This window comes from Zonotrichia albicollis, chromosome 34, assembly GCF_047830755.1.
Source record: "Zonotrichia albicollis isolate bZonAlb1 chromosome 34, bZonAlb1.hap1, whole genome shotgun sequence".
In the NCBI taxonomy this organism is placed as follows: Eukaryota; Metazoa; Chordata; class Aves; order Passeriformes; family Passerellidae; genus Zonotrichia; species Zonotrichia albicollis.
The window spans coordinates 1,464,902-1,486,866 of record NC_133852.1 but is presented as its reverse complement, the minus strand read 5'-3'; the positions used below and the strand labels follow the sequence as shown (position 1 = coordinate 1,486,866).

Sequence of the window (21,965 nt, the reverse complement as noted above, 5' to 3'; positions counted from 1 at the left end):
CCAGTATGTAAATGAGGCCTCGCGGGCGCTGCTGGGAGGGATATGCAAATTTACAGACCAGACCACCAATGGCGGGATCAGATATTATGCAAATGAAGCAGCGCGGCGGCCAATAGAGGACGGGCGGGTAGCTGTCAGTATGCAAATAAATCACGGCGCCAGCCAATGGAAGGCAGGCAGCCAGCTGTCAGTATGCAAATCAGCTTCGGGTTCAGCCAATAGGCGCTGGGCGCGGGCGGAGGAAGCCCCGCCCCTCGCTCTGCCCGCCGGGCGGAAGCGGCGCCAGAGAAAAAAAGGGAAAAGGCGGAAAAAGACAAAAAAAAAGCGGCGGCGGCTGAAAATGGCGGAAAATTTAAAAGGTGGCGTGAGCGGGGCGGGCCCGAGGGGTCTCCGAAGGAGCATGAGGGGGAAATCAGGGGCGGGGGGGGGCGCTCTGAGGGGACGGCGCCGCTTCCCGCGCGCGGCCGTTGGCGCCTGAGGGGACGGGGGGGGGGAAAAGTGGCGGGAACGCTCTGAGGGGGGGGCGGGGAGCGTGTGAGGGAAAGGGGGGGGCGCTGTCCTGTCCCCAAATTCTCCCCCTCAGTGTCCCCTCACCCACCTGGTGTCCACCCCCCGGAGTGCCCCGTGTTGTCGCTGTCGTGTGGTCGCGACAGAGCGAGCGGTGTGGGCTGGGCTGGGCTGGGCTGGGCAGGGCAGGGCAGGGCGGGCTGAGGGGGGCGGCTGTGTGAGGTGAGAGGGGGATTTGGTGTCACCTGTCCCTTCACGGCCCCCGCCTTGGTGTGTCCCCTCCCAGCGGTGACACGCCCAGGGTTTTCCATGTGGTGTCTGTCGCGACAGAGCCAGCGGTGTGGGCTGGGCTGGGCTGGGCAGGGCTGGCCCGGGGGGGTCTGTGGTGTCACCTGTCCCCTCACGTTGTCCCTCGGTCTGTCCCCTCCCCCGGTGACAATCCGCAGAGTGCTCCGTGTGCTGCCTGTCGCGACAGAGCAGAGCGGTGCGGGCTGGGCAGGGCAGGGAAGGAGAAGGCAGGGCGGGCCCAGGGGAGGTCTGTGGTGACACTTGTCCCCTCACGTTGTCTCCCGGTGTGTCCTTAGCCTTCGGTGACACCCGCAAGGTTTTCCATGTGGTGCCTGTCGCGACAGAGCGAGCGGTGCGGGCTGGGCAGGGCAGGGCGGGCCCAGGGAGGTCTGTGGTGTCACCTGTCCCCTCACGTTGTCCCCCGGTGTGTCTCTACCCTTCGGTGACATCCCCAGAGTGCTCCATGTGCTCCATGTCGCGACAGAGCGAGCGGTGCGGGCTGGGCAGGGCAGGGCGGGCCCAGGGGAGGTCTGTGGTGACACTTGTCCCCTCACGTTGTCTCCTGGTGTGTCCCTAGCCTTCGGTGACACCCGCAGGGTTTTCCATGTGGTGCCTGTCGCGACAGAGCGAGCGGTGCGGGCTGGGCTGGGCAGGGCGGGCCCGGGGGGGGTCTGTGGTGTCACCTGTCCCCTCACGTTGTCCCCCGGTGTGTCTCTACCCTTCGGTGACACCCGCAGGGTTTTCCATGTGGTGCCTGTCGCGACAGAGCGAGCGGTGCGGGCTGGGCCGAGCTGGGCAGGGCGGGCCCGGGGTGGGGGCTGTGTGAGGGGAGCTGGGGGTCTGTGGTGTCACCTGTCCCCTCACGTTGTCCCCACCGTCGGTGACAATCCGCAGAGTGCTCCGTGTGCTGCCTGTCGCCGTGGTCGCAGCTGCAGGAGCTGTGCCGGCTGCAGCGCCTGCGGTGCCGCGCCCTCGGCGTCACCCGCCGCAACCTCGCCGACTTCGAGGTGGAGCTGCTGTGCGACTACCGGCGAGTGCGGGTGAGCGCCGCGGGACCCCCAAACTGGGCCCCTTAAACCGGGACCCTCAAACTGGGCCCCCTAAACCGGGACCCCCGAACCGGGACCCCCAAACTGGGCCCCCTAACCGGGATCCCCGAACCGGGACCCTCAAACTGGGCCCCCTAAACCGGGACCCCCACACCGGGACCCCCCAGACAGCAGGACCCCCAAACTGGGCCCCTTAAACCGGGACCCCCGAATCAGGACCCCCAGACAGAAGGACCCCCAAACCGGGATCCCCAAACCAGGACCCCCAAACTGGGCCCCCTAAACTGGGACCCCCGAACCGGGACTCCCAAACCGGGACCCTCAAACTGGGCCCCTTAAACCGGGGCCCCCTAAACCGGGACCCCCAAACCGGGACCCCCAAACTGGGCACCCTAAACCAGGACCCCCAAACTGGGCCCCCTAAACCGGGACCCCCGAACCGGGACCCCCAAACTGGGCCCCCTAAACCGGGACCCCCGAACCGGGACCCCCGAACCGGGACCCCCAAACTGGGCCCCTTAAACCGGGACCCCCAAACTGGGCCCTCTAAACCGGGACTCCCGAACCGGGACCCCCAAACTGGGCCCCTTAAACCGGGACCCCCGAGCCGGGACCCCCAAACTGGGCCCCCTAAACCGGGACCCCCGAACCGGGACCCCTAAACCGGGACCCCCGAACCGGGACCCCCAAACTGGGCCCCTTAAACCGGGACCCCCGAACCGGGACCCTCAAACTGGGACCCCCGAACTGGGCCCCCTAAACTGGGCCCCGTTAACCGGGATCCCCAAACCAGGACCCCCCAGACAGCGGGACCCCCAAACCGGGACCCCACAGACACCAGAAACTCACCCAGGACCCCCCAAACTGGGATCCCCACGGAGAGCAGGACCCCCCCCAAACTGGGACCCCCAAACTGGGACCCCACAGACACCGGGAACTCACCCGGGACCCCCAAACTGGGAAGTGACCCCTCAAGAACTTCTGACCCTGTTGGGCCCCAAAGGGTCTCTGGACATTGGGGTCACTCTGGGACCCCCCCCTGACCCCATGAGACCCCTGGGTGCCCCCAAACCCTGAACTCCCCCAGATTCCTGTGTCCCTCCTGAACTTATGAGACCCCACAGAACCTCTGGACATTGGGGTCACTCCAGGACCCCCCTGACCCTGCGAGACCCCAAAGGGACCCCCACATTGGGGTCACTCCAGGACCCCCCTGACCTTATGAGACCCCAGGAATCTCTGGACATTGGGGTCACTCCAGGACCCCCCTGACCCTCTTAGGCCCTACAGGACCCCCACATTGGGGTCAGTCCAGGACCCCCCTGACCTTATGAGATCCCAGGAATCTCTGGACATTGGGGTCACTCCAGGACCCCCCAGACCTTTTGAGACCCCCAGCATCCCCCACGTTCCTGGGTCCCTCCTGACCCTGTGAGACCCCAAAGGACCCCCCAAATTGGGGTCTCTCCAGAATGCCCCAGACCCCTGGGTGCCCCAAACCCTGAACTCCCCCAGATTCCTGTGTCCCTCCTGAACTTGTGAGACCCCACAGAACCTCTGGACATTGGGGTCACTCCAGGACCCCCCTGACCCTGCGAGACCCCAAGGGATCCCCACATTGGGGTCACTCCAGGACCCCCCAGACCTTATGAGACCCCAGGAATCTCCGGACATTGGGGTCACTCCAGGACCCCCCTGACCCTATTAGGCCCTACAGGACCCCCACATTGGGGTCACTCCAGGACCCCCCTGACCCTGTGAGACCCCAAAGGTTTCCCCACACTGGGGTCACTCCAGGACCCCCCAGACCTTTTGAGACCCCCAGCATCCCCCACGTTCCTGGGTCCCTCCTGACCCTGTGAGACCCCAAAGGCTCTCCAGACATTGGGGACCCCCCTGACCCTATTAGGCCCTACAGGACCCCCATATTGGGGTCACTCCAGGACCCCCCTGACCTTATGAGACCCCAGGAGTTTCTGGACATTGGGGTCACTCCAGGACCCCCCAGACCTTATGAGACCCCAGGAGTCTCTGGACATTGGGGTCACTCCAGGACCCCCCTGACCCTATTAGGCCCTACAGGACCCCCACACTGGGGTCACTCCAGGACCCCCCAGACCTTATGAGACCCCAGGAATCTCCGGACATTGGGGTCACTCCAGGACCCCCCAGACCTTTTGAGACCCCAGGAATCTCTGGACATTGGGGTCACTCCAGGACCCCCCTGACCTTATGAAACCCCAGGAATCTCCGGACATTGGGGTCACTCCAGAACCTTCTGAACCCCCATAGGCATCCCCACCGCCCACCCCCATACCCCAAACCCCCCCTAACCCCCCATTCTCCCCCCACCCCCCACCACAGGACGAGGAGTTCTACCTGGTCAAGTGGCGCGGTTACCCCTCCTCTGCCAACACCTGGGAGCCGCGCCGCAACCTGCGCTGCCGGGGGCTGCTGCAGCAGCTGCACGCCGACCTGGCGCGGGCCCCGGGCGGGCCGGTTCGGCCTGGACCCCGCGGGCTGCCCGCCCGTGCCGTGTCCTACCTGGCGCAGAAGGCGGAGCAGCGGCGGGCGCTGCGGCGCTGGGAGCGCCACCTGAACCTCACGCGCAGCCACCGCGGCCGCATCGCCGTGGAGAACGACGTGGACCTGCACGGGCCCCCGCGCGACTTCGTCTACGTCAACGAGTACAAGGTGGGCGCCGGCGTGGCGCTGACGCCCGTGGCGGCCGGCTGCGAGTGCCAGGACTGCCTGGCCGAGGCCACGCTGGCCGGCGGCTGCTGCCCGGGCGCCTCGCGCAACAGGTTCGCCTACAACGAGGCCGGGCAGGTGCGCATCCGGGCGGGGCTGCCCATCTACGAGTGCAACTCGCGCTGCCGCTGCGGCGCCGAGTGCCCCAACCGCGTGGTGCAGCGCGGCATCCGCTACGACCTGTGCATCTTCCGCACCGGCGACGGGCGCGGCTGGGGCGTGCGCACGCTGCAGCGCATCCGCAAGAACTCCTTCGTCATGGAGTACGTGGGAGAGGTGAGCGCGACAGGTGTGGGACAGGTGTGATATAGCTGTGTGTGACACAGCACAGGTGTGTGTGACGCTGTACTGGTGTGTGTGACACTGTACAGGTGTGTGTGACACAGCCCAGGTGTGATACAGGTGTGTGTGACACAGCCCAGGTGTGTGTGTGTGTCTGTGTGTGTGTGTGACAGGGCTGGGGCATGCGCACGCTGCAGCGCATCCGCAAGAACTCCTTCGTCATGGAGTACGTGGGAGAGGTGAGAGCGACAGGTGGTGGGACAGGTGTGTGTGACACAGCCCAGGTGTGTGTGACACAGCCCAGGTGTGTGTGACACTGTACCGGTGTGTGTGACACAGCCCAGGTGTGTGTGTGTGTGTTACACAGTACAGGTGTGATACAGGTGTGTGTGACACAGCCCAGGTGTGTGTGTGTGTGACACAGCCCAGGTGTGTGTGACACAGCCCAGGTGTGATACAGGTGTGTATGACACAGCCCAGGTGTGTGTTACACAGTACAGGTGTGTGTGACACAGCCCAGGTGTGATACAGGTGTGTGTTACACAGCCCAGGTGTGTGTGTGTGTGTGTGAGAGTACAGGTGTGTGTGACATAGCCCAGGTGTGATACAGGTGTGTGTGACACTGTACAGGTGTGTGTTACACAGTACAGGTGTGATACAGGTGTGTGTGTGACACAGTACAGGTGTGTGTGACACAGCCCAGGTGTGATGCAGGTGTGTGTGACACTGTACAGGTGTGTGTGACACAGCCCAGGTGTGATACAGGTGTGTGTGACACAGCCCAGGTGTGTGTGTGTGACACAGTACAGGTGTGTGTTACAGCCCAGGTGTGATACAGGTGTGTGTGACACTGTACAGGTGTGTGTGTGTGTGTGTGTGACAGGGCTGGGGCGTGCGCACGCTGCAGCGCATCCGCAAGAACTCCTTCGTCATGGAGTACGTGGGAGAGGTGAGCACGACAGGTGTGGGACAGGTGTGGTACTGTACAGGTGTGTGTGACACTGTACAGGTGTGTGTGACACAGTCCAGGTGTGATACAGGTGTGTGTGACACAGCCCAGGTGTGTGTGACACTGTACAGGTGTGTGTGACATAGCACAGGTGTGTGTGACACAGTACAGGTGTGATACAGGTGTGTGTGACACTGTACAGGTGTGTGTTACACAGTACAGGTGTGTGTGACACTGTACTGGTGTGTGTTACACAGCCCAGGTGTGATATAGGTGTGTGTGACACAGCCCAGGTGTGTGTGTGTGTGACAGGGCTGGGGCGTGCGCACGCTGCAGCGCATCCGCAAGAACTCCTTCGTCATGGAGTGATCTCAGGTGTGGGACAGGTGTGACACGGTTCGGGTGTGCTCCCACTGTGTGGGGTGGTTCAGGTGTGCCCCAGGTGTGACATGGTGCAAGTGTGAGGCAGTAGAGGTGTGTAGGGTGGTTCAGGTGTCTGACAGGTGTGGTACAGATGTGCCCAGGTGTGTGGGATGGTTCAGGTGTGCCCCAGGTGTGTGACAGGTGTGCCCAGGTGTGTGGGGATGGGTGCAGGTGTGCCCAGGTGTGACATGGTGCAGGTGTGTAGGGTGGTTCAGGTGTATGACAGGTGTGTGACAGTTGTGTGCCAGGTGTGGTGCAGATGTGCCCAGGTGTGTGGGGGGTTCTGGTGTGCCCCAGGTGTGTGCCAGGTGTGGTACAGATGTGCCCAGGTGTGTGGAGATGGGTGCAGGTGTGCCCAGCTGTGATATGGTGCAGGTGTGTAGGGTGGTTCAGGTGTATGACAGGTGTGTGCCAGGTGTGGTACAGATGTGCCCCAGGTGTGTGCCAGGTGTGCCCAGGTGTGTAGGGGGTTCTGGTGTGCCCCAGGTGTGTGACAGGTGTGCTCAGGTGTGTGGGGATGGGTCCAGGTGTGCCCCAGGTGTGACATGGTGCAGGTGTGAGGCAGTAGAGCTGTGTAGGGTGGTATGACAGGTGTGTGACAGGTGTGCCCAGGTGTGTGGGGGGTGGTTCTGGTGTGCCCCAGGTGTGTGGGGATGGGTCCAGGTGTGCCCAGGTGTGTGCCAGGTGTGGTAGAGATGTGCCCAGTTGTGTGTGTGGGGGTTCTGGTGTGCCCCAGGTGTGTGGGGATGGGTCCAGGTGTGCCCAGGTGTGTGGGGGGTGGTTCTGGTGTGCCCCAGGTGTGTGGGGATGGGTCCAGGTATGCCCCAGGTGTGTGCCAGGTGTGGTACAGGTGTGCCCAGGTGTGTGACAGGTGTGCCCAGGTGTGTGACAGGTGTGTCCCCGCCCCAGATCATCACCTCGGAGGAGGCGGAGCGCCGGGGACAGGTGTACGACCGCCAGGGCGCCACGTACCTGTTCGACCTGGACTACGTGGAGGACGTGTACACCGTGGACGCCGCCCACTACGGCAACATCTCGCACTTCGTCAACCACAGCGTGAGTGAGGCTCACCTGGGCACAGGTGTGGGCTCACCTGGGCTTGGGGGGGTTTACCTGGGCTTGGGGGGGTTTACCTGGGCACAGGTGTGGGCTCACCTGGGCTTGGGGGGGGTTTACCTGGGCACAGGTGTGGTTTACCTGGGCACAGGTGTGGTTTACCTGGGCTTGGGGGGGTTTACCTGGGCACTGGTGTGGTTTACCTGGGCACAGGTGTGGGCTCACCTGGGCTTGGGGGGGTTTACCTGGGCTTGGGGGGGTTTACCTGCCCACAGGTGTGGTTTACCTGGGTTTGGGGAGGGGGGTTTACCTGGGCACAGGTGTGGTTTACCTGGGCTTGGGGGGGTTTACCTGCCCACAGGTGTGGTTTACCTGCCCACCAGTGTGGGCTTACCTGGTCTTGGGGGGGGTTTACCTGGCCACAGGTGTGGTTTACCTGCCCACCGGTGTGGGTTTACCTGGGCACAGGTGTGGTTTACCTGCCCACCGGTGTGGTTTACCTGGGTTTGGGGGGGTTTACCTGGCCACAGGTGTGGTTTATCTGGGTTTGAGGGGATTTACCTGGGCACAGGTGTGGTTTACCTGCCCACAGGTGTGGGCTCACCTGGGCTTGGGGGAGTTACCTGGGCACAGGTGTGGTTTACCTGGGCTTGGGGGGGGTTTACCTGGGCACAGGTGTGGTTTACCTGGGCCTGGGGGGGTTTACCTGGGCACAGGTGTGGTTTACCTGGGCACAGGTGTGGTTTACCTGGGCTTGGGGGGTTTACCTGGCCACAGGTGTGGTTTACCTGGCCACAGGTGTGGTTTACCTGGGCACAGGTGTGGGCTTACCTGGGCTTGGGGGGGTTTACCTGGCCACAGGTGTGGTTTACCTGCCCACAGGTGTGGTTTACCTGCCCACTGGTGTGGTTTACCTGGGCTTGGGGGGGGTTTACCTGGGCACAGGTGTGGTTTACCTGGGCACAGGTGTGGTTTACCTGGGCTTGGGGGGGTTTACCTGGGCACAGGTGTGGTTTACCTGGGCTTGGGTGAGTTTACCCAGGCACAGGTGTGGTTTATCTGCCCACAGCTGGGCCTTTACCTGTTTAGAGGTGTGGCCTTACCTGCCTTGTGGGTGGAGCTTCCAGCACCTTTTCCCTCCAGCTGTGGGTGTGTCTCACCTGGGGGGGCGTGTCTCACCTGGGGGCGGGGCTCACGTGCCAGGTGTGGCTCACCTGGGGGCGGGGCTCACCTGGGGGGCGTGGCTCACATGCCAGGTGTGTCTCACCTGGGGGGCGGGGCTCACCTGGGGGGGCGTGGCTCACGTGCCAGGTGTGTCTCACCTGGGGGGGCGTGGCTCATGTGCCAGGTGTGTCTCACCTGGGGGGCGTGGCTCACGTGCCAGGTGTGTCTCACCTGGGGGGGCGGGGCAGTGTGACCCCAACCTGCAGGTGTACAACGTGTTCATCGAGAACCTGGACCAGCGGCTGCCGCGCATCGCCCTGTTCGCCACCCGGCCCATCCGCGCCGGCGAGGAGCTCACCTTCGACTACAACATGCACGGTACCTGGCACACACCTGGCACACACCTGTACCTGTCACACCTATCCATATCACACACCTGTATGTGTCCATATCACACACCTGTACCTGCCCCCCCGGCCCATCCGCGCCGGCGAGGAGCTCACCTTCGACTACAACATGCACGGTACCTGGCACACCTGTTCTTACCTGTCACACACCTGTCACACCTGTCACACACCTGTCCCTGCCCTCAGGCCTATCCGGGCCAGCGAGGAGCTCACCTTCGACTACAACATGCACGGTACCTGGCACACCTGTTCTTACCTGTCACACACCTGGCACACACCTGACACACACCTGTACCTGCCCTCAGGCCCGTCCATGCTGGGGAGGAGCTTACCTTCGACTACAACATGCACGGTACCTGGCACACACCTGGCACACACCTGTACCTGTCACACCTATCCATATCACACACCTGTACCTGGCACACACCTGGCACACATCTGTCCCTGCCCTCAGGCCCATCCGCGCCAGCGAAGAGCTCACATTCGACTACAACATGCACGGTACCTGTCCTTACCTGGCATACCTGTACCTGGCACACACCTGTACCTGTCACACACCTGTCACACACCTGTATGTGTCCATATCACACACCTGTACCTGCCTCTAAGGCCTATCCGTGCCGGGGAGGAGCTCACCTTTGACTACAACATGCACGGTACCTGGCACACCTGTTCTTACCTGGCACACACCTGGCACACACCTGTCACACACCTGTACCTGGCACACACCTGGCACACACCTGTACCTGTCACACCTATCCATATCACATACCTGTACCTGGCACACACCTGGCACACACCTGTACGTGTCCATATCACACACCTGTACCTGCCCTCAGGCCCATCAGTGCCAGGGAGGAGCTCACCTTCGACTACAACATGCACGGTACCTGGCACACCTGTTCTTACCTGTTACACACCTGGCACACCTGTACCTGTCACACCTATCCATATCACACACCTGTACCTGCCCCCCAGGCCCATCCATGCCGGGGAGGAGCTCACCTTCGACTACAACATGCACGGTACCTGGCACACCTGTTCTTACCTGTCACACACCTGTCACACCTGTACTTGTCACACCTATCCATGTCACACACCTGTACCTGGCACACACCTGTACCTGGCACACACCTGTATGTGTCCATATCACACACCTGTCCCTGCCCTCAGGCCTATTCAGGCTGGCGAGGAGCTCACCTTCGACTACAACATGCACGGTACCTGGCACACACCTGTTCTTACCTGTTACACACCTGGCACACCTGACACACACCTGTACCTGGCACACACCTGGCACACACCTGTATGTGTCCATATCACACACCTGTACCTGCCCTCAGGCCTATCTGGGCCGGCGAGGAGCTCACCTTCGACTACAACATGCACGGTACCTGGCTCACCTGTTCTTACCTGTTACACACCTGTCACACCTGACACACACCTGTACCTGGCACACACCTGTCCCTGCCCTCAGGCCCATCCGCGCCGGGGAGGAGCTCACCTTCGACTACAACATGCACGGTACCTGGCTCACACCTGGCACACTCCTGTACCTGTCACACCTGACACACACCTGTACCTGGCACACCTGTCACACACCTGTACCTGTCACACCTGTACCTGGCACACCTATCCATATCACACACCTGTACCTGTCATACCTGGCACACACCTGTATGTGTCCATATCACACACTTGTACCTGCCCTGAGACCCATCTGTGCCGGGGAGGAGCTCACCTTCGACTACAACATGCACGGTACCTGGCACACACCTGGCACACACCTGTACCTGGCACACCTATCCATATCACACACCTGTAACTGGCACACCTGGCACACACCTGTACCTGTCACACACCTGTATGTGTCCATATCACACACCTGTACCTGCTCCCCAGGCCCATCCGGGCCAGTGAGGAGCTCACCTTTGACTACAACATGCACGGTACCTGGCACACCTGTTCTTACCTGTTACACACCTGTCACACCTGACACACACCTGTACCTGGCACACACCTGGCACACACCCGTACCTGGCACACACCCGTACCTGGCACACACCTGTACCTGTCACACACCTGTATGTGTCCATATCACACACCTGTACCTGCCCTCAGGCCCATCAGCGCCGAGGAGGAGCTCACCTTCGACTGTAACATGCACGGTACCTGGCACACACCTGTACCTGTCACACCTGACACACACCTGTACCTGTCACACCTATCCATATCACACACCTGTACCTGGCACACACCTGGCACACACCTGTATGTGTCCATATCACACACTTGTACCTGCCCTCAGGCCCATCCGCGCCGGCGAGGAGCTCACCTTCGACTACAACATGCACGGTACCTGGCACACCTGTTCTTACCTGGCACACACCTGGCACACACCTGTACTTGTCACACCTGTACCTGGCACACACCTGTATGTGTCCATATCACACACCTGTCCCTGCCCTCAGGCCTATCTGGGCCGGGGAGGAGCTCACCTTCGACTACAACATGCACGGTACCTGGCACACCTGTTCTTACCTGTTACACACCTGTCACACACCTGTCACACACCTGTCACACACCTGTACCTGCCCTCAGGCCCATCAGTGCCAGGGAGGAGCTCACCTTCGACTACAACATGCACGGTACCTGGCACACACCTGTACCTGTCACACCTATCCGTATCACACACCTGTACCTGGCACACACCTGGCACACACCTGTATGTGTCCATATCACACACCTGTACCTGCCTCTAAGGCCCATCCGGGCTGGCAAGGAGCTCACCTTCGACTACAACATGCATGGTACCTGACACACACCTGTACCTGTCACACCTGTATCTGTCACACCTGGCACACACCTGTACCTAGCACACACCTGTATGTGTCCATATCACACACCTGTACCTGCCCCCCAGGCCCATCCATGCCGGGGAGGAGCTCACCTTCGACTACAACATGCACGGTACCTGGCACACCTGTTCTTACCTGTTACACACCTGGCACACCTGGCACACACCTGTACCTGCCCCCCAGGCCCATCCATGCCGGGGAGGAGCTCACCTTCGACTACAACATGCACGGTACCTGGCACACCTGTTCTTACCTGTTACACACCTGGCACACCTGGCACACACCTGTACCTGGCACACACCTGGCACACACCTGTACCTGGCACACACCTGTATGTGTCCATATCACACACCTGTACCTGCCCCCCAGGCCCATCCACGCGGGGGAGGAGCTCACCTTCGACTACAACATGCACGGTACCTGGCACACCTGTTCTTACCTGGCACACACCTGGCACACCTGACACACACCTGTACCTGACACACACCTGTACCTGGCACACACCTGTACCTGGCACACACCTGGCACACACCTGTCCCTGCCCTCAGGCCCATCCGCGCCGGGGAGGAGCTCACCTTCGACTACAACATGCACGGTACCTGGCACACCTGGCACACACCTGTACCTGGCACACCTATCCATATCACATACCTGTACCTGTCATACCTGGCACACACCTGTACCTGTCACACCTATCCATATCACACACCTGTACCTGGCACACACCTGGCACACACCTGTACCTGTCACACCTGTACCTGTCACACCTATCCATATCACACACCTGTACCTGTCACACCTGTACCTGTCACACCTATCCATATCACACACCTGTACCTGCCCTCAGGTCTATCCAGGCCGGCGAGGAGCTCACCTTCGACTGCAACATGCACGGTACCTGGCACACACCTGGCACACACCTGTACCTGGCACACCTATCCATATCACACACCTGTACCTGTCATACCTGACACACACCTGTACCTGTCACACCTATCCATATCACACACCTGTACCTGGCACACCTGACACACACCTGTACCTGTCACACACCTGTCCCTGCCCTCAGGCCCATCCGGGCCGGGGAGGAGCTCACCTTCGACTACAACATGCACGGTACCTGGCACACCTGGCACACACCTGTACCTGTCACACTTGTAACACACCTGTCACATGTCACACACCTGTCACACCTCGCTATGGTCACATCTGTACCTGACACACCTGTCCATGTCACACACCTGTCACACCTGTCTGTGTCACACACCTGTCACACACCTGTCTTGCACAGAGCTCCCTCCCCTCAGCCCACCCTGCACTGTGGGGTTGGGGGAGGAGTCAGGGCCACACCTGGGTAGGTCCTGGTCACACCTGGGTGGGTTCTGGTCACACCTGGGTGGGTCCTGGGCACACCTGGGGTGGGTTCTGGTCACACCTGGGTAGGTGCTGGGCACACCTGGTGGGTTCTGGTCACACCTGGGGGTTCTGGCCACACCTGGGGGTTCTGGCCACACCTGGGTGTGTTCTGGCCACACCTGGGGTGGTCAGGGTCACACCTGGGGGTTCCAGGCTCTACCTGGGTAGGTCCTGGGCACACCTGGGGGAGTCAGGGTCACACCTGGGGGTTCCTGGTCACACCTGGGGGGTTCCTGGCCACACCTGGGTGGGTTCCTGGTCACACCTGGGGGGTTCCAGGCTCTACCTGGGTGGGTTCTGGTCACACCTGAGGGTTCTGGTCACACCTGGGTGGGTCCTGGGCACACCTGGGGAGTCAGGGTCACACCTGGGTAGGTTCTGGCCACACCTGGGGGTTCCTGGCCACACCTGGGGGGTTCCAGGCTGTACCTGGGTGGGTCCTGGTCACACCTGGGGGAGTCAGGGTCACACCTGGGGGTTCCTGGTCACACCTGGGTGGGTTCTGGTCACACCTGGGGGGTTCCTGACCCCACCTGGGGGGTTCTGGGCACACCTGGGGGTTCCTGGTCACACCTGGGGGAGTTAGGGTCACACCTGAGGGTTCTGGCCACACCTGGGGGGTTCCAGGCTCTACCTGGGTAGGTCCTGGTCACACCTGGGTGTGTTCTGGTCACACCTGAGTGGGTTCTGGCCACACCTGGAGTGGTCAGGGTCACACCTGGGGTGGTCAGGGTCACACCTGGGTAGGTCCTGGTCACACCTGGGGGTTCCTGGCCACACCTGAGGGGTTCCAGGCTCTACCTGGGTAGGTTCTGGTCACACCTGGATGGGTCCTGGTCACACCTGGGTGGGTCCTGGTCCTACCTGAGGGGTTCCAGGCTCTACCTGGGTAGCTCCTGGTCACACCTGGGTGGGTTCTGGTCACACCTGGGTAGGTCCTGGTCACACCTGGGTGGGTCCTGGCCACACCTGGGGGGTTCCTGCCCCCACCCTGCTGTTTCCTGGCCGTACCTGCCCGTGCCCAGGTGTGTCTGAGCGCACCTTTCCCTCCCCTGCCCGCAGTGGACCCCGTGGACGCCGAGAGCACCCGCATGGACTCCAACTTCGGCCTGGTGGGGGGGTCCCTGGGGGGCTCCCCCCGCGCCCGCGGCCGCATCGAGTGCAAGTGCGGGGCGGCCTCGTGCCGCAAGTACCTGTTCTGAGACACCTGGGCCACGCCCACCGCGCACCTTGGCCACGCCCCCACGGCCGCCCGCGGGGGGGTTTTGGGGGGGGGCTCCGGGTGGGGTTTTGGGGGGGATCCAGGTGTGCTGTGAGTGCCACACAATGACAACACCTGTGCAGTTCTTCCTTCCAAGGCCGTGCTGGGGGAATTTTGGGGGGCTCCAGGTGGGGTTTGGGGACATTGGGGACATTGGGGATAGCAGGTTTTGGGGCTCCAGGTGGGGTTTTTGGGGATCCAGGTGTGCTGTGAGTGCCACGCAATGACAACACCTGTGCAGTTCTTCCTTCCAAGGCCATGATGGGAGAATTTTGGGGGACTCCAGGTGGGGTTTGGGGGCTCCAGGTGGAGTTTGGGGGTCCCAGGTGGGGTTTGGGGGGCTCCAGGTGGGGTTTGGGGGGATCCAGGTGGGGTTTTTGGGGCTCCAGGTGTGCTGTGAGTGCCACACAATGACAACACCTGTGCAGTTCTTCCTTCCAAGGCCGTGCTGGGGGAGTTTTGGGGGGCTCCAGGTGGGGTTTGGGGGGTCCCAGGTGGGGTTTGGGGAATCCAGGTGGATTTTGGGGATCCAGGTGTGCTGTGAGTGCCACGCAATGACAACACCTGTGCAGTTCTTCCTTCCAAGGCCGTGCTGGGGGAATTTTGGGGGGCTCCAGGTGGGGTTTGGGGGGGTCTCAGGTGTGCTGTGAGTGGCACACAATGACAACACCTGTGCACTTATTCAGGGTCACACTGGGAAGGGTTTGGGGGGGTCCAGGTGAGGTTTGGGTGGTCCCGGGGGGGTTTTGGGGGGTCTTGGAAGGGGCTTTGGGGATCCAGGTGTGTTTTTGGGATCCAGGTGTGCTGTGAGTGCCACACAATGACAACACCTGTGCAGTTCTTCCTTCCAAGGCCGTGCTGGGGAATTTTGGGGGGCTCCAGGTGGGGTTTGGGGACATTGGGGACATTGGGGATAGCAGGTTTTGGGGCTCCAGGTGGGGTTTTTGGGGATCCAGGTGTGCTCTGAGTGCCACGCAATGACAACACCTGTGCAGTTCTTCCTTCCAAGGCCGTGCTGGGGAATTTTGGGGGGCTCCAGGTGTGTTTTTGGGGATCCAGGTGGGGTTTTGAGTGCTCCAGGTGGGTTTTGGGGGTCTTGGAAGGGGCTTTGGGGGCTCCAGGTGAGGTTTGGGTGGTCCCGGGGGGTTTTGGGGACTCCAGGTGGGTTTTGGGGGCTCCAGGTGGGTTTTTGGGGGTCCCAGGTGTGGTTTGGGGGAGTCTTGGAAGGGGCTTTGGGGGGCTCCAGGTGGGGTTTGGGGGTCCCAGGTGGGGTTTGGGGGGGTCTCAGGTGTGGTTGGGGGGGATCCAGGTGTGCTGTGAGTGCCACGCAATGACAACACCTGTGCAGTTCTTCCTTCCAAGGCCGTGCTGGGGAATTTTGGGGGGCTCCAGGTGTGGTTTTGGGGTCCCAGGTGGGTTTTGGGGGATCCAGGTGTGTTTTTGGGATCCAGGTGTGCTGTGAGTGCCACACAATGACAACACCTGTGCACTTGTTCAAGGTCACACTGGGAAGGGTTTGGGGGGCTCCAGGTGGGTTTTTGGGGGCTCCAGGTGGGGTTTGGGGTGGTCCAGGTGGGGTTTGGGGGGGTCCCAGGTGTGCTCTGAGTGCCACACAATGACAACACCTGTGCACTTGTTCAGGGTTACACTGGGAAGGTTTTGGGGGCTCCAGGTGAGGTTTGGGGGTCCCAGGTGTGGTTTGGGGGGTCTTGGAAGGGGCTTTGGGGAATCCAGGTGGATTTTGGGGATCCAGGTGTGCTGTGAGTGCCACACAATGACAACACCTGTGCAGTTCTTCCTTCCAAGGCCATGATGGGAGAATTTTGGGGGGCTCCAGGTGAGGTTTGGGGTGGTCCCAGGTGGGTTTTGGTGCTGTGAGTGCCACACAATGACAACACCTGTGCAGTTCTTCCTTCCAAGGCGTGCTGGGGGAATTTTGGGGGGCTCCAGGTGGGGTTTTGGGAGCTCCAGGTGGGGTTTGGGGGGATCCAGGTGGGGTTTGGGGGGGGATCCAGGTGTGCTGTGAGTGCCACACAATGACAACACCTGTGCAGTTCTTCAAGGTCACACTGGGAAGGGTTTGGGGGGTCCAGGTGAGGTTTGGGAGGTCCCAGGTGTGGTTTTGGGGGCTCCAGGTGGAGTTTGGGGGTCCCAGGTGAGGTTTGGGAGGTCCCAGGTGGGGTTTGGGGGGATCCAGGTGTGCTGTGAGTGCCACGCAATGACAACACCTGTGCAGGTCTTCAAGTTTTGGGAAAGTTTTGGGGGGCTCCAGGTGAGGGTTTGGGGGTCCCAGGTGGGTTTTGGGGGTCTTGGAGGGGGCTTTGGGGGGATCCAGGTGTGCTGTGAGTGCCACGCAATGACAACACCTGTGCAGTTTCTTCCTTCCAAGGCCGTGCTGGGGAATTTTGGGGGGCTCCAGGTGGGGTTTGGGGGTCCCAGGTGTGGTTCGAGGGGGTCTCAGGTGTGGTTGGGGGGGCTCCAGGTGTGCTCTGAGTGCTACAAAGTGACACCACCTGTGCAGTTCTTCCTTCCAAGGCCGTGCTGGGGGAATTTTGGGGGTTCCAGGTGGGGTTTTGGGGGTTCCAGGTGGGGTTTGGGGGGTCTCAGGTGTGGTTCGAGGGGGTCTCAGGTGTGGTTGGGGGGGCTCCAGGTGTGCTCTGAGTGCCACGCAATGACAACACCTGTGCAGGTCTTCAAGTTTTGGGAAGGTTTTGGGGGGCTCCAGGTGAGGTTTGGGGGTCCCAGGTGGGGTTTTGGGGGGGTCCCAGGTGGAGTTTTGGGGGGTCTCAGGTGTGTTTTGGGGGATCCAGGTGTGCTGTGAGTGCCACACAATGACAACACCTGTGCAGTTCTTCCTTCCAAGGCCGTGCTGGGGAATTTTGGGGGGCTCCAGGTGTGGTTTGGGGGCTCCAGGTGGAGTTTGGGGGTCCCAGGCGTGGTTTGGGGGGTCTCAGGTGGGGTTTGGGGTGGTCTCAGGTGTGCTGTGAGTGCCACACAATGACAACACCTGTGCACTTGTTCAAGGTCACACTGGGAAGGGTTTGGGGGGCTCCAGGTGGGTTTTTGGGGGGTCTTGGAAGGGGCTTTGGGGGATCCAGGTGGAGTTTTGGGGGTTCCAGGTGTGGTTTGGGGGGGTCTCAGGTGTGGTTTGGGGGGGGGTCTCAGGTGTGCTGTGAGTGGCACACAATGACAACACCTGTGCACTTATTCAGGGTCACACTGGGAAGGGTTTGGGGGGCTCCAGGTGAGGTTTGGGTGGTCCCGGGGGGTTTTGGGGAATCCAGGTGGGGTTTTGGGGGGTCTTGGAAGGGGCTTTAGGGGATCCAGGTGGGGTTTTTGGGATCCAGGTGTGCTGTGAGTGGCACACAATGACAACACCTGTGCAGGTCTTCAAGTTTTGGAAAGGGTTTTGGGGGGTCCAGGTGGGTTTTGGGGGGGTCCAGGTGGGTTTTGGGGGCTCCAGGTGGGTTTTGGGGGCTCTTGGAAGGGGCTTTGGGGGCTCCAGGGTGTGTTTTTGGGGATCCAGGTGTGCTGTGAGTGCCACGCAATGACAACACCTGTGCAGTTCTTCCTTCCAAGGCCGTGCTGGGGAATTTTGGGGGGCTCCAGGTGGGGTTTGGGTGGTCCCAGGTGGGTTTTGGGGGCTCCAGGTGGGGTTTGGGGGGCTCCAGGTGGAGTTTTGGGGGGTTCCAGGTGTGGTTTTGGGGGGTCTCAGGTGTGCTGTGAGTGCCACACAATGACAACACCTGTGCACTTGTTCAGGGTCACACTGGAAGGTTTTGGGGGGCTCCAGGTAAGGTTTGGGTGGTCCAGGTGGGGTTTTGGGGTGGTCCCAGGTGGGGTTTGGGAGCTCCTGGAAGGGGCTTTTGGGGATCCAGGTGTGTTTTTGGGGCTCCAGGTGTGCTGTGAGTGCCACACAATGACAACACCTGTGCAGTTCTTCAAGGCTACACTGGGAAGGGTTTGGGGGGCTCCAGGTGGGTTTTGGGGGCTCCAGGTGGGGTTGGGGGGCTCCAGGTGGGGTTTGGGGGGGTCTCAGGTGTGCTCTGAGTGCCACACAATGACAACACCTGTGCAGTTCTTCCAAGGCCATGATGGGAGAATTTTGGGGTGCTCCAGGTGGGTTTTGGGGAGCTCCAGGTGGAGTTTGGGGGTCCCAGGTGGGGTTTGGGAGCTCTTGGAAGGGGCTTTGGGGGCTCCAGGTGTGTTTTTGGGATCCAGGTGTGCTGTGAGTGGCACACAATGACAACACCTGTGCAGGTCTTCAAGTTTTGGGAAGGTTTTGGGGGGCTCCAGGTGGGGTTTGGGGTGGTCCAGGTGGGGTTTTGGGGATCCAGGGTGGGTTTTGGGGGGTCTTGGAAGGGGTTTTGGGGATCCAGGTGTGCTGTGAGTGCCACACAATGACAACACCTGTGCAGTTCTTCAAGGTCACACTGGGAAGGTTTTGGGGGGCTCCAGGTTGGTTTTGGGGGGGTGCAGGTGATTTTGGGGATCCAGAAGAGTTTTGGGGGCTCCAGGTGAGGTTTGGGGGTCCCAGGTGGGGTTTGGGGGGTCTTGGAAGGGGCTTTGGGGGATCCAGGTGTGTTTTTGGGGATCCAGGTGTGCTGTGAGTGCCACGCAATGACAACACCTGTGCAGGTCTTCAAGTTTTGGAAGGTTTTGGGGGTCCCAGGTGGAGTTTGGGGGATCCAGGTGGAGTTTTGGGGGGTCTTGGAAGGGGCTTTGGGGGATCCAGGTGTGCTGTGAGTGCCACACAAAGACAACACCTGTGCAGTTCTTCCTTCCAAGGCCATGATGGGAGAATTTTGGGGGGCTCCAGGTGGGTTTGGGGGTCCCAGGTGGGGTTTTTGGGGATCCAGGTGTGCTGTGAGTGCCACGCAATGACAACACCTGTGCAGTTCTTCCTTCCAAGGCCATGCTGGGGGAATTTTGGGGGGCTCCAGATTGGTTTCAGGGGGGGAGCAGGTGATTTTGGGGGCTCCAGGTGGGTTTTGGGGGTCCCAGGTGGGGTTTGGGGGGTCTTGGAAGGGGCTTTGGGGGCTCCAGGTGGGGTTTGGGGATCCAGGTGTGTTTTTGGGATCCAGGTGTGCTGTGCCACACAATGACAACACCTGTGCACTTGTTCAGGGTCACACTGGGAAGGGTTTTGGGGGGGCTCCAGGGGAGTTTTGGGGCTCCAGGTGGGGTTGGGAGCTCCAGGTGGGTTTTGGGGGTCCCAGGTGGGTTTTGGGGGGTCTTGGAAGGGGCTTTGGGGGCTCCAGGTGTGTTTTTGGGGATCCAGGTGTGCTGTGAGTGCCACACAATGACAACACCTGTGCACTTGTTCAAGGTCACACTGGGAAGGGTTTGGGGGGCTCCAGGTGGGTTTTTGGGGGGTCTTGGAAGGGGTTTTGGGGATCCAGGTGTGCTGTGAGTGCCACACAATGACAACACCTGTGCAGGTCTACAAGTTTTGGGAAGGTTTTGGGGGCTCCAGGGTGTGTTTGGGGGTCCCAGGTGGGGTTTTGAGGGGTCTTGGATAGGGGTTTTGGGGGTCTCAGGTGGGTTTTGGGGGTCCCAGGTGGGTTTTGGGGGTCTTGGAAGGGGTTTTGGGGGTTCCTGGTGGGTTTTGGGGGTTCCAGGTGGGTTTTGGGGGTTCCTGGTGGGTTTTGGGGGTCCCAGGTGTGCATGAAGGTCCCACTGGAGCAGTTTTAGGGTGGTCCCGGGGGGGGATCTGTGGATTTTGGGGAGGCTCTGGAGGGTTTTGGGAAAGGTTTTGGGGTCACACAAATTTCAACACCCAGACCGGGAGGATCGAGGAGAATTTTGGGGGAGTTTTGGATATTTGAGGGAAATTTTGGGTAGGATTTTGGGCTGGATTCTGGGTTTTTTGGGAAGGATTTTGGGGTGTTTTGGGAAGGATTTTAGGAAGGATTCTGGAAGGTTTTGGGCAGGATTTTAAGAAGGATTTTGGGGGTGTTTTGGCAGGATTTTTGGAGTGTTTTTGGGGCAGGATTTTGGGATATTTTGGGTGGGATTTTGGGGTGTTTCAGACAGAATTTTGTGATGTTTTGGGCAGGATTTTGGGGGTGTTTTGGGTGGGATTTTGGGGGGGTTTGGGAAGGATTTTAGGGAGGATTCTGGAGGGTTTTGGGGCAGGATTTTAGGAAGGATTTTGGGGGTGTTTTGGCAGGATTTTAGGAAGGATTTGGGGGTGTTTTGGCAGGATTTTTGGAGTGTTTTTGGACAGGATTTTGAGGGTGTTTTGGGAAGCATTTTGTAGTGGTTTTGGGCAGGATTCTGGGGTGTTTCAGACAGAATTTTGCGATGTTTTGGGCAGGATTTTGGGGGTGTTTTGGGTGGGATTTTGGGCAGAATTCTGGGGGTGTATTTTGGGTAGGACTTTGGGAGGTTTTGGGCCGGATTCTGGGGTTTTTGGGAAGGAGTTTCGGGGTGTTTTGGGAAGGATTTTAGGAAGGATTCTGGAAGGTTTTGGGGCAGGATTTTAGGAAGGATTTTGGGGGTGTTTTGGCAGGATTCTGGGTTTTTTGGCAGGATTTTTGGAGTGTTTTTGGGCAGGATTTTGGGATATTTTGGGCAGGATTCTGGGGGTGTTTTGGGCAGGATTTTGGGGTGTTCCAGACAGAATTTTGCGATGTTTTGGGCAGGATTTTGGGGGTGTTTTGGGTGGGATTTTGGGCAGAATTCTGGGGGTGTATTTGGAAGGATTTCGGGGCATTTTGGGGGGTTTTGGCAGAATTTTAGGAATTTTTTTGGGTAAGATTTTGGGCCAGATTCTGGGGTTTTTTGGAAGGATTTTGGGGGTGTTTTGGGAAGGATTTAGGGAGGATTCTGGAGGGTTTTGGGCAGAATTTTAGGAAGGATTTTTGGTAGGATTTTGTTGGGGTTTTGGGCCGGATTCTGGGGATTTTTTGGGAAAGGATTTTGGGGGTGTTTTGGGAACGATTTTAGGGAGGATTCTGGAGGGTTTTGGGCAGGGATTTTGGGGTGTTTCAGACAGAATTTTGCGATGTTTTGGGCAGGATTTTGGGGGTGTTTTGGGCAGAATTTCAGGAAGGATTTTGGGTAGGACTTTGGGAAGTTTTTGGGCCGGATTCTGGGTTTTTTGGAAGGATTTTGGGGGTGCTTTGGGCAGGATTTTAGGAAGGATTTTGGGTGGTGTTTTGGCAGGATTTTTGGATATTTTGGACAGGATTTTGAGGGTGTTTTGGGCGGGATTTTGAGGGTGTTTTGGGAAGCATTTTGTAGTGGTTTTGGGCAGGATTTTGGGGTGTTTCAGACAGGAATTTTGCGATGTTTTGGGCAGGATTTTGGGGGTGTTTTTGGGGTGGGATTTTGGGCAGAATTCTGGGGCGTATTTGAAAGGATTTTGGGTAGGATTTTGGGCCAGATTCTGGGTTTTTTTGGGAAGGATTTTGGGGGGGTTGGGGTTTTGGGCAGGATTTTAGGGGTGTTTTGGCAGGATTTTCGGGATATTTTGGACAGGATTTTGAGGGTGTTTTGGGAAGCATTTTGTAGTGATTTTGGGCAGGATTTTGGGGTGTTTTGGGGAGG

General features: G+C 59.8%; 1 protein-coding gene across 1 annotated transcript; it reads left to right on the top strand.

The window, feature by feature from the left end:
• Nucleotides 1–240: 240 nt before the first annotated feature.
• On the top strand, nt 241–14,436 carry SUV39H1 (SUV39H1 histone lysine methyltransferase). The gene is made up of 6 exons (XM_074531121.1): nt 241–359; nt 1,690–1,835; nt 4,209–4,871; nt 7,159–7,305; nt 8,718–8,847; nt 14,213–14,436. Exons 1-6 carry the CDS (start codon nt 341–343, stop codon nt 14,350–14,352), a joined length of 1,245 nt encoding a protein of 414 aa, XP_074387222.1. The 5' UTR covers nt 241–340; the 3' UTR covers nt 14,353–14,436.
• The last annotated feature ends 7,529 nt before the right edge of the window (nt 14,437–21,965 follow it).

What these genes read in the sequence shown, in the direction of transcription:
- SUV39H1 (XM_074531121.1), top strand. An exon ending in TCATGGAGTACGTGGGAGAG is followed by an intron (nt 4,872 to 7,158) that starts GTGAGCGCGACA and finishes TCCCCGCCCCAG; the next exon opens with ATCATCACCTCGGAGGAGGC. An exon ending in CTTCGACTACAACATGCACG is followed by an intron (nt 8,848 to 14,212) that starts GTACCTGGCACA and finishes CCCTGCCCGCAG; the next exon opens with TGGACCCCGTGGACGCCGAG.